The following is a 17,204-nucleotide window of genomic DNA, read 5'->3' on the forward strand; positions in this document are numbered from 1 at the left end:
GGATTTTTTGCAAGGGGTGCAAGCTGCCACACATGGCTCAAAGTCGTATCCTCAACTTTCTTGTTATAATAGGCTATTAAAGAAAAGAACTGCCCCCTCCCCCATTCGGGCCATAAAACTTATCGATATTAAATGCACAGTAATTTTTTTTTCATGAACTAAACAGAATAAGAAACTAAACACGTGAACCAAGTATTCACTGTACAACATTGTGTTCACTTGATCCGTGAGGTTCGGGCTTCCTTACGTTCGATCAAACAAAAACTGCAAACGTTGACTGTGGCTGCCGAAACTGTCAATAACTTTACTAATGTATTTCTTTTCGTCGCGATGGGCAAGCTGGTGATGAACGCTTATCGTACAGTCTTCTTTGCATTGCAGGCTCTTGCATCGTTTTAGGATGAAGACAAAAACAGGTTGAACTGACCATAATTGTTTCTCGAAAAGCGAGACGTAATGAAGAAAATTAAGAATAAAGATATGTAATGTAAAGCCGTGTTTTTTCTCAGTGTGTCTGTCGACTGCGAATTCTCAGCAGCAGCAACTCAGAGGTATCAAGTTTTTCTGCCAGCAGTCTCTCCTTCCTCAAGATGACACTTCTGGCATGTTCCTCAGGATAGTCAAGTAGATTTTTGATTATGCCATTAATGTGATTGCTGATGTGCTGTTGAGAGGCCACTATGTTAAGTTGGAAAGACTGCAACACCATGGAAACTGGTTCAAGAACGTGTTTAACCTTTTGATGTTTTATCGAGCGCTGACACCGACCGCAACTCCGAAAGACTCTTTCCTTTTTTTTTTTTTTTTCAAAGAAAATATAACATTTATCACATCGAAAGCTAATTGGAAAAAAAAATAATTCTAGACCTTAACTGAATATTATAAAAAATAATTGTAAAGTTTTACGTCTAGAGACGATTTTTTCCTTTTGCAGCTCCTTGTGTGACTAAAGAGGCCAGTTCTTTGTACTTTCACGCTTCTTTCTACAACTGTTGTGTATGGCATCTGCTATCAGGGACCCTTCCTTTATTCTCGTTCTTCATGTGGATCTATCCAGTGCCACTTTTCCCCAGCTATTAGTGCCGATTTGAAGAATTTTATGCCGCGTTTGCATACATCAGTATACCTTAGCAGTGGACGACCAGCGGATCTCCTGCCTTTTGTTAAATCAGCATACAGAATATCTTGTGAAAGTCGACCTTGTGGCATTTAGAATAACTATAGCTATGTGCAAATATAAACAAATCGTCACGACTAACATGCTATAGAATATTTGACACCCTTTATAGTGCAAAGAATTGCAAGCCTATAATAAATCGTACATAAACTACAGATTTGCCTATTCTAGTGACAATAATAGCATATCTTTACAACTGTACTACAGTGGAAGCACTACTTGTTAAGTTACTACACTTTATAATGTTCCAATGATAGACCTTTAGATTTAGACTTAGAAGACGATGCGCAAACTTTTCCTGAACATTAATTTATTAAAATCTTGCACTTGCACCCCCATCCCCTGGATTCTGATTAAATCTACATCTACGTAATTAAATAAAAACAGATCTGGAAGATGTATTTCATTATAAACTAAAAAAATTTCTCAATTGTGGCTACTCAGAATACAGTGGCGCGCATGTACATAGTCCATTCCATACGCTTAGATTAATCTACTTATTTCTACTACTACATTAACCAGTGGAAGCACTAATTATTCAGTTGCTACTTAGAAGTTAATCGATTTTATGGTGCGAAAAAATGGCTAGAATTTGGCTACTCAGAATCCAGGGGGGTGCAAGTGCACCCCTTTTCACCTCCCTGCAGGCGCCCATGTGTGTAGTAATGTCTGTGTTTGTTACATATTTTTATTTTTAAATGAATTATGTGATGGATATTTATCCTGTACTGTAGTCAACTGTAGATGATTGTTAGATTTCAATCAATTACTCAGCAAGCGTTTGGGTTTCTTGTTTGGGTGTATTCAATGTAGTTGAACAACAGCAAATAAATAACACACATCGATTTTAACTAGTTAAAAGATGTGGTCAACACTGATGAACAATGAATAATAAGTTTAACCCAATAAAAAAGCCACAGCCAACACTGATGAACAATGAATAATAAGTTTAATCCAATAAAAAAGCCACAGCCAGAGTCTCTGTCAATAAAAACACGTCATTACCCTAGAGAATCCTATCGCTGATTTTCCAGTCTCTAACCCAATATATCCCAAGCGTCACTAGTTCCGTTCAATATACGTCTTCTATGGTGCGTCTCTAACTAATTAATAATATAAACTAGGTGCCTAACAATTAGTTCCATCTTGTATCGTGTTACTCAACAATGATCTAGGATTTGTGTCCTGTAGACTTCTAGACTTACTACAGATGGTGCGACAGTTATTGATGTGTTTATTTTTTATATTTTTACATTGTACTATTTAAGTAAAGAATGGCCACACAAAGCAGTAAGAACAGACTATTGGACTGATTCTATAAATAGCCTGCGTTGAGGGCATACACTTGGCTAATTGTTCTATTGAGACGGTGCAGTAGCAAGTTTCCTGATGTTAACAGGTTGACAGCTTAGAATGCAGTTCGTTTTCTATTTGTGGACTATAAAACCATCACCGTTGATGGTTCCTTCGCCTAGTGACCTTCTTCTGTTGTAGTTTCTCCACAACCTGACTTCTGAGAGGTCGAGATAGTCCCATTGATATCTTTGAAGTGCGTATGTTAGTACCTTTAGTTTGCCACATTAATAAAGAATAAGCTCATTCAATAACTGGAGGGCTCATGTTCGGTAAATTTATGGTGTGTCTCAGTAGCATACTGTTCGCTTCCAAAACCCTGCGACACCTCAGCGCGGTCGTTGTTAATTCGGGCCTTGACCGAACCGGCATGGTTTTCGATGGTTTTGTCTATCACATTAGGCTGAATATTGGCACCTCGCCAAGACCACATTTTCCTTGAGGTTTTCTCCCAAAAATGTAAAGTCTTACATGACTTATTGTGACATGATTTATTGTGACATGACTTATTGTGACATGACTTATTGTGACATGACTTATTGCCTTCGCTTCACATTCCTTTTGAAAGGCTGATGGTGGTTTCGAACATTTGATTTCCCGCTCTACCTAAGGCTATGTGATTGGATATTCCCCTTTCCGCCACCTGGGGAGGTGATGGAGGGAAGAACCACCGCTCCACAAGAGAACAACTGGACGTTTTAGATAAGGAGAAACTACAGAGGAACGAGGCTCCTAGAGTAAGCCAGCAACTATAAACTCACTGTAGCTAACATCCTATTCCCACACAAACCATCCAGAATAACTACCTGGCACACACCAGATAACAAAGCACACAGCCAGATCGACTCTATCCTGTTTCCTTTGATGTTCAAGTCTAGCATCAACAAAGATAAAACCAGAACTTTCTCTGAAGCTGACATAGGCAGCGACAATGATATAGACTGTGAAATTTAAAAGGATCGCAAGCCTTTGGACCCACGACATTGAAAACTTCAGGATACCCAAACATTGTTGAATTATTTATGGCCGGAGGGAAATGTGCAGCTTTCAGTGCAGGAGGAGGACATCCACACAGTGACTATCAGCACACGAGAGTCAGCCACTCAGGTCCTAGGCGAAGGAAAATGAAGCCATGGCTATTAAATGACATCCTTGATTTATGTGATGCAAGAAGGGAACTAAAACAGAAAGTGAATCCCTTGCTGGCAGAAGAATACAGAAAGTGAATCCCTTGCTGAAAGAAGAATACAGAAAGTGTATCCCTTGCTGGCAGAAGAATACAGAAAAGTGAATCCCTTGCTGGCAGAATAATACAGAAAGTGTATCCCTTGCTGGCAGAAGAAAGCAGTTCAACCAACAAAGAAATACGCATGAAAATGAAGTCTGCGATAAATTGGATCAGTGACCAGTGCACTAGTCTTACATCAGTACAACCAACTTTATTCTATGGCCTGCATGTATGTGTGTATAGATGTCATTTATGTATGTAATTATATATGTATATAATGTAATAATGTATGTAAGCATATTATATATGTAAGTACGTTTTTAGTGTAGTTCATATCACTATTTTTTTTTGTCTAGAATTCTTCCACGTAAGGCAGCTGAAGCTTTGAGATCAAGATCAGGGATTAAAGTGTATTCACAGTACAACAAGCAAGATTAAATCAATGTGTTTTCTTATGATTTAATGAGTTCACGTGTTCAACACAATACATGAATGGGATACAAATAGTTCTTGACTTTTTATCAAAACCAACTTTAAAAAAAAAAAAAAAAAAACAAGACTAACCAATGCCTTAGTTCTATTCTTAACAAACAGTCTTAAACTAGTGGTAGATTATTGTATTCGTCCCTAGACTCTATCTGACCATTTGATGTCGTTCAAATAAAATTTAATAGTAAACCCAAAGGACACAAACCCAAATCTCATGGCACGAGAAAACTTCCACTAGCTGCTCTCTAGCAGGATGTTAACAAACTAGATAGTAAAACCCATCAGTTCATTTCAACAAGGCTCTGCCTACTTTCACCAACTCTTCCTTGAAAGGATAATGGCAGATAACCTCAAAGGCTATGAGGGTACTGTAAGTATTGGAGGAAGAAGAATAACTAACTTGCACCTTGCGGACGACATAGATGGTCTGGCAGGGACAGAAGAAGATTTAGCTGACTTGATGATGCATTTAGAAGAGAATGGAGGGGAGAGAACAAGGCTTTACTCAACTAGACACGACGAAAGACACTTAGATAAGAACATACACGAAGTCAATGTAGTGAACACATTCTCGAGACGTTACACAAACATAAACAAGGACCACAACTATTTCACCACAATATGAGATGCAAAGCAATGCTGAAAAAAACAAATTATGGCAATTAGCCAATAGGGCTTTAAAAGGGACATCGGTAATGGATGTGAAAAGCTGACAAATATCTGTAGTTTTAAATAGGACCTACATCGGAGCTATCGTCTCAGATGAAAGAACCAAACCTGAATTACTGTCCAGAATTGCTAAGTCCACAGCAGAAATTGAATAGGAGAAAACAATGTGTAACAACATCATAAACCATTTACAAGTTGGCAACCTCTTTGACTTGTTAGGTCACATTTTTTTATAACATCACAATGGGTTACATGGAAAAAATCCTGGAAACATCCGGTCTCGTGGTGCTGAGCTCTTTGCTAGTCTCGGCCACTGTAGTAGATAAGATAAGACTACTACTACAACTCTCTAGTAGATAAGATAAGAGTAGGCCTACTACTAAAATTCTCTAGTACGGTAGATAAGATAAGACTACTACTACAACTCTCTAGTAGCGGGTCAGGGACGATTGCATCTACTGCTCTTTCCACCCTAATACTAGGAGAGGAGAGGGACTGTCCAATTTTTATGCAGAAATCATATTTTGTGAGCAAAATTAGTTGAATATCTATATAACATAGCAAGATACGTATTGCTAATGGAACCCATTGGTATTGTTACGGTCGTAGCGCAGCATGGTGTGAATGACAAATGGTGCGAATTTGGATATTGAATGGAAGCGATGTTAACAAATAGGGAGCCGGAAAATATAGACCTATGTGGCAACACACTTTCATCTCAAATGGAATCATTAGTAAATATCAAAGGAAAAAGCGTGTGGGTCTTTGTCTTGACATGAAGCAATGACAAAATGTTGTACAAAACAGTCTCACTACTCTCTACGTTACATAGGCTAGAGAGATTCAAGTCTTATATATGGACTAGCTCCACCCCCTCATCTTTAATGTCAAATGCGGATCATTACTTATAAAATGGAGAGAGGGGCTCTTACAGGATTAATCGTTTTCACTCTACCGCCCCATCACCTTTTCAGAGGAAAACTTGACTGTTAAAACAGAATAGTCAAATATGGCGACAGATTCTATGTAATAGTGCATGAATTTGTCATAATTATTTAAAGAAAGATTTTGTTTAGAAAAAAAAAATTCATGAGAAACCTTTAAGTACCGGTATAAGAGGAACAAAAAAAAACTTACTGTATAATCCAATTGGAACGAAAGAAAGTTACGCACCAAACAAGTGTGTTCATAAGTGCTTAAGAGGAAGGCATTATTGTTGTACAGGATGGCAGTGACATGGCACTAACCAGAAAACTTACCAATTGTTTGAAGATCCAGCACTAGTGACTACAAAGAAAACAGACTGTTTGGCAGGTCACTTGAAAGAATGTCCAAGGAGTACAAAATGGTGTTCTGGCAGACCAATGATCTGATGGACTGACGACATAGAGGTAGATCTACCACAAGTTTGGGCATGGAGATAAAAAGCTCAAGAGAGATCTGAATGGAAGGATGTCCTGAAGCAGGCCCCAGAGTCCTCCTCCATGGGTGCAACTGGGAGGGATGGAAAGAGAGAAGTAAATGATATACATTTTCCATCTATTCCATCTCCTTGTTTTCTGCACCATCACTTCCTGTTGTTTAAAATTTTGAATAACAAAAAAAAATGGATTGAAAACAAAAAGGGTAACAAATCATTTAGATGTTTTTATTTGAATTACATCTCTCTTTAAGTTACACACTTAGATTGTAAAGTCTTAAATTTTTGAGCAAATCTTCACATTCTTGTCAATTATCAAACTATGAGTAAACAAGAAAAATGTGAACAAAAAAAAATACTTCAAAGAAAACATTAAACAATAATAAACAAGATCAAGCAAAATATTAAAACATCCTTTAAAGTCTGCACATACAACAATATATCTCAATAATGTAGAAGTTATTTCCCTTATTCAATAGCAAACAAAATTATTACCAATATATGGCCTCCCCTTCAATCCCGAAGAGACTATGGATCATCTCATGGTCAGAGCAATGTCGCCCACACAGGAGTCCCCCCCCCCCTCCTCCTTTTTCATGCAGCTGATGTATCCAAAGGAACGGCAAGCAGGGCCGGTCTTAGGCAACTGGCAGCCTATGCGGCAGCAGTGACCCCGTACTTTTATAGGCCCCGCGCGATGCAAAGGAACGGCAAGCAGGGCCGGTCTTAGGCAACTGGCAGCCTATGCGGCAGCAGTGGACCCCGTACTTTTATAGGCCCCGCGCGATGCAAATTCTAGGTATAAATTATTACATTAAACCATTTTAACTTATTAAAGGGTTCCTGGAATTCTCCTGAAATTATAAAATATAAGAAAAAGTCATGAAAATCTCCTGAAATTATTAAAATCTTCTGAAAACTGATGCAAATCTCCTTAAAACAGACAAAATTGTCATTTCGGGGTGTCATTCAATATGGAAAATGCCAATCCTACTCACGATTAAAAAAAACAACCATACAGCTTTGTCAGCTTTCATTTAATAAAAATGTAATAATAAGCCGAATTTTTACCAAAACAAGAAGTTCAAATATTTAATTTACTTTAAATGTCACTGGCATACAAATATAGATCTAAATCTACGCGACCTCTTCGAAAAAAAAACAACGATATTTTGCTAGTCGATAGTAAATCTAAAAGGCAGATCTGAATGTTTATCAGCTTTTTGTTGGAAAACTACTATCTACTGTAAAGTTAATTTAACAGTGATTATGTACTTAGTAAACTATAAATAAAAAAATGCAAAGACGAATTTATTTTCTGATACAAAATCTTAATTTTCACTTATTATCTTTATTTCAACGCAAATAAGGCCCCGATCAATCCGTTTTGCATAGGGTCCCGCAACCTGTAGGACCAGCCCTGACGGCAAGTGCGATCTAGTTTCAACCTGTTCCGAGGAAGAGGTGTGGGAGAAATAGAAAGTACAACTATTTAAATAGACCAAACCTTACATATTTGTAAATACTGAAGGATTAATTTCCCTTGTTGGTATCAAACAAAATAATGAACTTCCAATATTAAATTTAATAATTGCTTTTTTTTTTATTTAATTGATTCATGTCTAGTGCAAGTTTAAACTTGATCTGAGAATTAGTGTTGGAGACATAATGTGTACAAACTTTTTACCAGACAAGTGTAAAAAAAAAAACAACATAAAAAGTACTTTTGAAAAAAAAAATGCTTATATTATGTCTAATTGTATCAATTAGTTTGGATCAGTCTGAAAACTTATACCACATCTGTCAAGTATGATTTCTTTCCGTTGTTCAAGATAACAAACAAATAATTAATCACCTATAGTTAATTTAAATTAACTAATTTTTTTAAATTGATTCTTGTGTTGTCAGGTAAAAGAAAAAAATTGTGCAAAATTTCAGCTTGATCCTAAATTGGGTGTGGGAGAAATAATGTGTACAAACTTTTTAACAGACAGACAGAGTGAGTGGATATAAGCATTGTAAAAATATAAAAAATACTTTACAAAAGCAAAACAAAGCTTATATTAACTGTAATTGTATCAATTAGTTTGGATCAGTCATATAATAGGTCTAGGCTAACAATAATAAATCAGCACAGTTAGAAATATTTTTAACAATAGTTTTTCTTTAGCACAATTTCATGCTTTTGTGTTTCTCGATGCGCTAATAATTCTATCACTTGTCTGTACTAGTTGGGAAATGGGAGGGGGCAAAACAGGGGGTACCTGGGTGAACTATATCAAAAATATTTTTGAAAGTTGTACTACTTGAATTAAACTCAAAGGCTCAAGCCTCTCAGGCCAATACACTAACCACTATGCCAGCAAAGTGCTTAAAAAATTGAGGGTTTTATAGTTATCTATTGTTAGTTTCAAAATTTTAAATGGGTACTTTATCCCCTAAGTATAAAGGGGACTGATTTCACAACATCTGTCAAGTATATTTTCTTTCCTAGTTTGATACAAAACAAAATAATTAATTTAATTACCGGTACCAATAGTTAATTAACTAATTGGTTAAATGTTTTTTTTTGTTTTGTCAGGTATTCGTTACAAGGAATAATTGTGCGAAGAAATTTCAACTTGATCTGAGATTGGGTGTGGGGAAAATAGCATGTTACCACAGACAGACAGACAGAGTTGATATAAGTTGTGTAAAAAAAAATTGAGTTTGAAAAAAAAAATTACATACTGTATTAGGAACATAGATTCAATATATATACATGTAATCACAAAACCTTTGTATTAAAAAATCTGTCCCAGCTGATGCCGTCACTGGTGTAGCCTAGACTTGGCATTGGAATAAACACATTTATTAACCAGTATTTTCCAAAAACGGAATAAAGATTTGACCATATAGTTCCTCTGTATTCATTGATGTTTTTGGCATATTCATGCATAGTCATCCCTGCGCAAGCCAAAAAGAATTGAGTTACAAAGTAGTAGAAACAAGCCAATGTAGTTATGGTACTGAAATACTGGAATGCTAACAAGGTAAGGAGAGCATTGTTCACAGAGTTATTTATCCAGAAATACAATAATACTGGTGGTGTATAAGCTAAATAGCCCCAAGTTTGAAGCTGGCTATAATGTTGATCCAGATAATAAAATGTGGCTATGGTGTTAAGTAATGTACCCAAAGCTGCATAGAAACAAAAGAAAATGAAGTATCTTTGATTGTGAAAACCTACACAGCAATTGGAAAAAAAACAATGGTGATCTCTTTTGAGAACACAGACATGACACAAGTGACAATGTCTGGCTCGAGGTGGAGACAACATTTTACAATCACTGCACATATGCCAGTCCTCTAGTAATCGTGGCGTTCTTTTATCCCAGTTCTTGCTGGTATCCAAGAAGAAAATGGATTCAGAGCTTTGATATTTATAAGAGCTAATTGTCTCTAGATCATTGTTATTTATTGGTGTTGATGGTGGCAAAGAATTTGTTAAATGGACAAAGAACGAAAGATCTTGTTGACTCTTAGCAGCCTTCACATCGAGATCATTACTTGATCTATTTAGTGTGCCCATAGTATACTGGTCTGTATGTACTTTAGATCTTCTGAGCTGTTTCAAGTAAATAGTTGATACATAGGCTGTGTATCTTAAGCATATGTAATTACTTAGTGTGTTGCCTATTACACACAAAGCAACAGTTTTCAGAAGCCAGGATGAACTATCCGAGGAACAAATTGTAGGAATAGTTACATAAAATAAATTTAAGAGTGTCAAAATGCAAAACAGGAAGACATAGACTTGACAAAAAATACTAATTGCTCGAAGTTTCCATTTTAAACTTGTGGCCATTTTATCTTGGTTATTCAACATACACTGTTATACTAGATTCAGAATAATATAGACTAGAGTACTAAATCGATAATAATAATGTACTGTAAAACTTTCAGTTAAATGTCATCTAATGGATTAAAAAAAAAAAGATCTACTTCATCTAGTCACTAGTGAATCTAGATCTAAGTTTAAATTAATATATATATAATATTAATAATCTAGTCTAGAGCTATAATGTTCAACTCTTAATAAGGTGATTGTTGATAGACCAAGGGTAGATTATAATACTCTAAAATCTAACCTACTAGTTTCTAGGTCCAGGTCTTTTGACTTGATGTGTTGTGTTAAGTAAAAGTCATAGCTTCTAGAGATACTAGAGACGGCGCATAGGCCTAAGGCTATGTTATATAAAATATATTATATGATCATCAACTACTACTATGAATATTAGACTCTATATTATATGATAGTGTCTAGCTAGTGTCTAATAGATCTAGCTTGGGCTTGACTAAAAGACAAAATCACAAGCAAATCAGGTCAGCAAAATTGTAGATAGTTGGAGAGGTGTAAAATCTTGACCTAGATCTTTCTTTTCACTTGTCTTCAGTCTTATTATTATATATATCAGAATCAAATACTGAGATACATATATGAGCTTGGACAGCTTGGGCTTAGTGAGCTATGATCTAGCTAATATAGATTAGAATTAGATTGTCTAAATTCTTTTGTCTCTAGATTTAGATCTACTAATAAATCAAGAAACAATCATTTCAATCAAGATCTAGATCTATATTTTTCTATATTCTCTAGATTAGTGACTTTGTGACTTAGTCTAGATAGTAACAGAATAGATATTTAGTCTAGATCTATATAATCTATTAATGTCTATATAATTATAGATGGCTCCTTTTGTCTCGAGACAGAGACGTAGATTGATAATACAATGTGAATGTTGAATGGACGGATGCATCCAAATCCAGCTGAATTATTCAAATTACTGCGCTGCTGGCTGGTGTATCGTTTGTCTATATCGTGTCACCTGTGTGCTGATTGCTTCTCTGCCCTTGCCGGCCTTGCTTGAATCGAGGTAGACTGCTGTGACAACTAGCTTAGATCTAGTATAGATGTAATCTGAAACAATAAGACCTAAGTCAAGTCGAAGAGTCTAAAAAACGAGGGCCTAGCCCTAAGCCTAAGGCAAGGTAGTTAGAGTTAGATCTAAAATCTAAATATATAGTCTATCTATACTATAATATATACTAAATCCAGCTCTATAGTCTATAGCTAGTCAGAATATGCTTTTTGTTGGCTTTCAATACCAAAAATAATGGTTGGCGGCGGCCCGTGCTGGGGGAGCTCCTAGGCAATGGCGGAGAATCTACACTTTTTCCACTAACTCCAGGATTTTTTTTTAAAAAAGGAAGAACCTATTCTAAGGCCAAGGCACAATAAGCATCTTCCGAAAGAATGAAGGGTCAGAATGTAATAAAGATTATGTATACACACACACACACACACATAAATACTTATAAATATTTTTTTTCGAGGGGTGGGGGAGGGGAGTGAGAAAAAATCCCCTCCCCCCGAAAAAAAATCCTGGCTACGCCTATATATAGACTAGTATAGTGACACTATAGTCTATACTAGACTATATAAATTATAGATCTCTAGATCAAGATATTTCTAGATCTATCAAATCTACCTAGATCTTTAATCTATTCTAGATCTAGATACAAGTAAAAACAAGATTAGTCTCAACGCGAGGCTTACAAATAGATCTAGATCTATAAATATATAGATAGATTCTAGATATAGAATCTATGTATTAGCGGCGATCCATTTTGACTCTTTCGACTGTACTTAGATTAAAACTTTGGGTTATTTCGAAACAAGATTAACAAGATTCTATGTATTTTATAATACCCAGATTCTAGATCACGATTTGAACAAGCTCCAAATCAGCAAGTTGAGATCTAATCTAGATCTAGATATACTAATAGACTAATAGTAGATCTAGACTAGAAAATACTACATCTAGATCTAGAATAGATCTGAGATCTACTTTTTTATTGCTAGATTTAGAAAGAGTAAGAGGTATTAGATCTATATCTAGATACATCTATATAGATAGAATTAGTTTAGATGACCCTAGACTAGTGCCTAGCCTAGTGCTCTAGCTCTAGTCCTAGACTAATCTATTCTAGACTCTTAGTTACACTTAGACTTAGTTTAGATCTAGATCTAGTTCATCTAGATCTAGCAATCTAGTTACTCTAGTAGTCTTAGTCTTAGACTTAGGAAGTTAATCTTAATTTAATAATTACAATACTAGACTCTAGATCTAGTCACCTAGTCTATACTATCCCTCTATACTCTATGACTATGTCATATTAGTATAGTCTATGACTATGAGTGACTAGTCACTAGTAGCTCTACATTACTACATTCTACAATAACTAGAATGAATAGATCTGTCTACATATATTATTATTATTATTATAATTAAATATATACTATAATTTCTATACTATACTAATACAGATTTAGTCTAGATAGGTCTAACTAAGTAATTAGTAAGACTAGACTAGAGTCTAGACTGTCACTAACACGCCGACAAGCACTATTTCCGGTAGTGAAAGCCTAAAAAATGCATATTCTGAGGTATCTACAGTGCATTATTCTGCTATTAAAAAGTTTAATTTCAAAACCTGTGCTATTCTTACTGACTTAAATCCTCATGCGCCGTTCGGCTCATTTGGGCGTCAAGCTGTTTCCACAAAAATCCGTCACTGGCAATGTCTGAAGCCTCTTCCCACCTGCTCTGAGGACCTCTTTGAAAGTGTGGCGTGAAGTATACTAGGATGTTCCTGTTTGCGATTTCCTCGTAATGTCATTGCAACTCTTATTATGCGTAATTCATTTTGTCGGAGTACATGTCCAGCAAACCTCATGTGACACTCTGTCACAACCTTACCAAGGGGTCGACTCCCAGTTCGGCATAGCATTTTCTTGATTGAGACCCGATCTTTAAAACTGACTCCTAAAATAATCCGTCTTAGCCATCTTTGTTGAGCTACATTTAGTCTTTTTCAATTAAATTTTGGCATATGACTATCTACTGCATTTTATTAATGGAGTCCAGCCACTGTTAGAAATTTTGTAACCTTTCTTGGCTACGCTCTAGGAATTAGGTGACTGTAGTTTGCTTTAGATTTTATATCCAAAATGGAAGTTTTATCATTAAAATCATCTGTTGTGGTGTTTTAAACTAAAACAATCTCTGGAGTTTTTTTTAACAAATTCATAACCCCATTTAGCTACGCTCATAGAATTTGGTGAGTGTAGTTTGCTTTAGAATAATATTGAAGAGGGAGTTTTCAACCTCAAAACTCTCTGTAGGGGATTTTAAACTAAAAAACATCTGGAGTGGTTTCAAACTAAAAAAAAAAGCCATCTGGAGGAGGGGGGTTTAAATTCAAAACTCCCCTTTGGCTTTGCTAAGCTCAAACAATTTTAGTGTGTAATTTACTTTTTTTAATATTGAAGAGGTATTTTTTCGCTTCAAATTCAGCTGAAGGGGGCTTTAAACTAAAAAAAAACACCTTTGGTTATATATATGCTCAAAGATTTTTAGTGTGTAATTCGCTTTTTTTTTTATATTAAAGAGGTATTTTTTTTAGCTTCAAACCCCACTGAAAAAGGAAGGGGGGGGGGGGGGGGGTTAACTCAAAACCCCTTTGGCTACACTCATAAAATTTGGAGTGTGTAGTTTGCTTTTTTATATTGAAGAGGGGGTTTTATAGTAAATTTCGGAGGGTGGTTTAAAATCAAAATCTTCCTTAGCTATGCTATTGGAATTTGGGGATTGTTGTTTGCATTATTTTTTGTTTGTTTTTTTTTTATAGAAGAGCGGAATTTAACTTCAAACTCCCCTGGTAGGGGTTTTAAACTCAAAATCCCCTTGGCTGCGCTGGGGAAGTGATGGTTTAGTATTAAAATCTCAGCTAAAATAAAGAAAATCAAAGCAAAAAATCAGTCACATAAGTGTGTCCCCCCATACGTGGGGTGGGGGGGGGGGTTGAACCCCCTCCCACCCACCCCCCTGGCTACACCCATGATATATTTATATCTATATGTCTAGATCTACTGTTTGGTAATTGAGATTAGATTTAGATTATGATTTAAATCATTAGACTAGAATTTCAACTAGAGTGCAGATCTATCATTGTTGAAATGTAGACTCTAGATATCTAATCTAGATCTAGTAATAGTATTTGTATTAATTATACTTATTATATACTACTTTTTAAAATATCATATATATGTCCATTTATCTTGATGCTTGGGTCCGAGTAGGCTTTACCTGGAGCAGGCAAATATAAGACTTCAGTCTTTTTTGTGTTTATATTTAGGCCAAAGTCTGAACATGCTCTTGAAAAGTCACTGACGATGCTCTGCAGATCATTTTCAAAGCAGGCTTTTAGGGCACAGTCGTCAGTAAATAGCAGGTCCCTGATTACTGCTGTTTTTATTTTTTATTTTGCTTTGAACCGCCTCTGGGTGAAAATGCAGTGGATAGATACACCTATTTTGGCAGCACACTCTCCAGAAACGGAAAGATCTATAAGGAAATCAGCCTGCGTATCACTAAGGCCAGTGCATTCTTTGGCAGACTGTCTTAAAATGTCGAACAGATGAGGTATCACCACAAACACAAAGCTAGGGGTCTATTAAGCTGTCATCCTCCCTTCATTGCTCTATGCCTCAGAAACATAGACAGTGTACTGAAAACATGTAAAAAAAACTGAACCACTTCCACATGACCTGTCTAAGAAAAATACTGAATGTCAGATGCTGAAGTCCTTGGAAGAGCGGGTCTGCAAAGCATTCACACAATCCTGATGCAGTCCCAGCTGCGATGGGCAGGACACATCTGCAGAATGGAAGACCGCCTTATCCCTAAACAACTTCTGTATGGCCAACTAAGGGAAGGAAAGCGTTCACAAGATGGACAAAGAAAACATTTTAGGGACACCCTCAAAACTTCTCTGAAAGTGTTCAGCATTGACCCAGCTACCTGGGAGACAGAAGCATATGACAGAGCATCATGGCGTCATCCTGTGAAATCTGGCACACAAATTGCTTAGGAAAAGATAACAGTGCTAGCAGAAGAAAAGCAAGGCCAATGACACTACTAACTTCAGCTGGAATAACCCAATGTGTAGCCAAACATTCCGGGGCTCACATGGGTCTCACTAGCCACATGAGGAGGCGAAAACCATCAGCCTCCTGGATTACAAAAGTGTATATATATATATACTACTTATCGATTATAGTCAAGTATAGATTAGAGATGGGAAATGAATCTGAACTTTTAAAACTGATCGGTCTGAACCAAAATATCTGCCTTAGCTTAAGTGAACTGAATCAAGATTTTGCAATATTTTTGTAAAGTAAGAAAAAAAAACAACTTAGGTTTCAGCAAGATGATTTGACAGTTATGTTTAGTACTGGGAAAATTCTCTTGCTGTCTTGAACTGGTCGTGTCCTTGACAACCTTTGGCGGCTGCAAATTGATCTATATAAATAACAAATTTCAATGTTGAAGTATGGAGGCTTACTAGGAGATTTGAATTGAAAATTAAGATTTTGCATTCAGATGTTTGGCTTAATTCACATATGCGACAAAACTGTGATCAACCTTTCTAACATTGCACTCCACTATGGCTGGTGATTTTTCTTACCATCTTTATAAACCCAAACCGGCATTAGCTTTTAACTTTGATGATCATTTTGTCTATGACATTTACTACCCTATCATCAACTTGGACAGAAAGAAAAGCCAAGCGAAGGCATACTGTATGCTGGAATAAATAGACAGAATCAAGATACATGCAGAATGACAATACGCCAAAAGTCGAAAGAAAAGGTGCTGACATCAGTTTTTAAGAGGACAGGATGCTGTAAATAAAAGCACTACCCATGCCTTTAACTTTAACTTAACCAGCTAAGCAGTGAAATGGAATAAGGATCAAGAAGAAAATGACACAATATGGTACTTTAAAGTTATTAGTCAAAAGATTAAGAATGAATTTGATATAAAAGCATGACATTGATCAACATTTTTTTTAATGAAAGCAGGACATTTGCTGCCCCGCTCAGACATTTTATGAAAAGCGTGACAGACAGTCCAAAGCGGGACTGTTATGCTTAAATCAGGATGTCTAGTCACCTTAGTCATTAATTCTCTCACTGGCTTTGAACAAAAATGATATAAAATTAACCTGCTATCACTTGCCTTGGATTTTTTACTTAGATATTTTCATGATCGAAACTGCAGGAGTTAAATTTACTAGAATCTAAACATTTTTTTATTCACAATTTTGATCCAATGTTTTTTAATGCAGATAAACTGAAAATACGAGATTAATTCTTCCATTTTTAAACTCTGTGTGCATAAATTTGAATAGGATTCCTTGGTGCAAAACTTGCTTTTGTAGACATATTTTCCCTCTATGCCTGAAACTGATCCAAAGAAATCGTTGTGATATTTAATACCTCACATTGCCCATATTTCAAGAATGCAAAAAAAAAAAATGTCAAAGTTACCAAATCTAGAATTCAAAAGCTAAAAAATGTATGGTGAAGCTAAAAAAAAGTAAGGGAGTTGTCATTGTAATAAAAAGGGCAGAAATATGTGAAAGCAATTGTGTTTGAGGGATGTTTCTGATCAAAAAGCGACATAAGAGTATTTTGAATTTGAATTGTGAAACCGATGAAAATTCTATGTGTAATATTAACTTTTTTGCTCGGGGGGGGGGGGGGGGGGGGGGGAAATAAGTAAAAGTGTGACTATATACAATTTTTGGTCCTTCCAACTAACTCATAATTATAATCTCTAATTCTCCCACTTGCCATTGACAATATATCGCGAAAAAATTTAACCTTTTCTTTCTTAATTGAAGCCTAGGACAACTAAGCCATTTTCAAGATAGAAACCGCAGTGGCTAAATTTACCAAAAATGATTTTTTTATTTGC

At 35.9% G+C, this 17,204-nt stretch overlaps 3 protein-coding genes across 9 annotated transcripts in view; 2 read left to right on the forward strand and 1 right to left on the reverse strand.

Moving 5' to 3' along the window:
- The window catches only part of LOC106052202 (17-beta-hydroxysteroid dehydrogenase 13-like), a 37,684-nt gene extending 33,468 nt beyond the window's left edge, over positions 1 to 4,216 (forward strand). For all 4 annotated transcript variants that reach the window (XM_056015925.1, XM_056015928.1, XM_056015927.1 and 1 more), the window contains one exon: positions 4,115 to 4,216. In XM_056015925.1, coding sequence (XP_055871900.1) covers positions 4,115 to 4,196 — 82 coding nt within the window. In that variant the 3' untranslated portion in view covers positions 4,197 to 4,216. The remainder of the gene's footprint in view (positions 1 to 4,114) is intronic.
- Positions 4,217 to 6,548: 2,332 nt separating this feature from the next.
- Positions 6,549 to 12,030, reverse strand: LOC106061945 (palmitoyltransferase ZDHHC15A-like). 3 transcript variants are annotated; one of them, XM_056015922.1, is made up of 2 exons: positions 11,936 to 12,030; positions 6,549 to 11,296 (listed from the first exon to the last, which is right to left on the reverse strand). In XM_056015922.1, exon 2 carries the CDS (start codon positions 10,202 to 10,204, stop codon positions 9,104 to 9,106), a length of 1,101 nt encoding a protein of 366 aa, XP_055871897.1. In that variant the 5' UTR covers positions 10,205 to 11,296; positions 11,936 to 12,030; the 3' UTR covers positions 6,549 to 9,103. The 3 variants fall into 3 exon arrangements, with proteins under 3 accessions (XP_055871897.1, XP_055871899.1, XP_055871898.1); XM_056015924.1 differs by lacking the exon at positions 11,936 to 12,030 and adding an exon at positions 11,868 to 11,922; XM_056015923.1 differs by lacking the exon at positions 11,936 to 12,030 and adding an exon at positions 11,485 to 11,908.
- Positions 12,005 to 17,204, forward strand: part of LOC106050487 (uncharacterized) — a 40,795-nt gene continuing 35,595 nt past the window's right edge. For both annotated transcript variants that reach the window (XM_056015920.1, XM_056015921.1), the window contains exon 1: positions 12,005 to 12,259. The gene's annotated coding sequence lies outside the window, so the exon portion shown is untranslated. The remainder of the gene's footprint in view (positions 12,260 to 17,204) is intronic.

Source organism: Biomphalaria glabrata, chromosome 17, assembly GCF_947242115.1.
Source record: "Biomphalaria glabrata chromosome 17, xgBioGlab47.1, whole genome shotgun sequence".
Lineage (NCBI taxonomy): Eukaryota > Metazoa > Mollusca > Gastropoda > Planorbidae > Biomphalaria > Biomphalaria glabrata.

What these genes read in the sequence shown, in the direction of transcription:
- LOC106061945 (XM_056015922.1), bottom strand. Translation starts at nt 10,204, where the DNA reads ATGTTGAATAACCAAGATAAAATGGCCACAAGTTTAAAATGGAAACTT.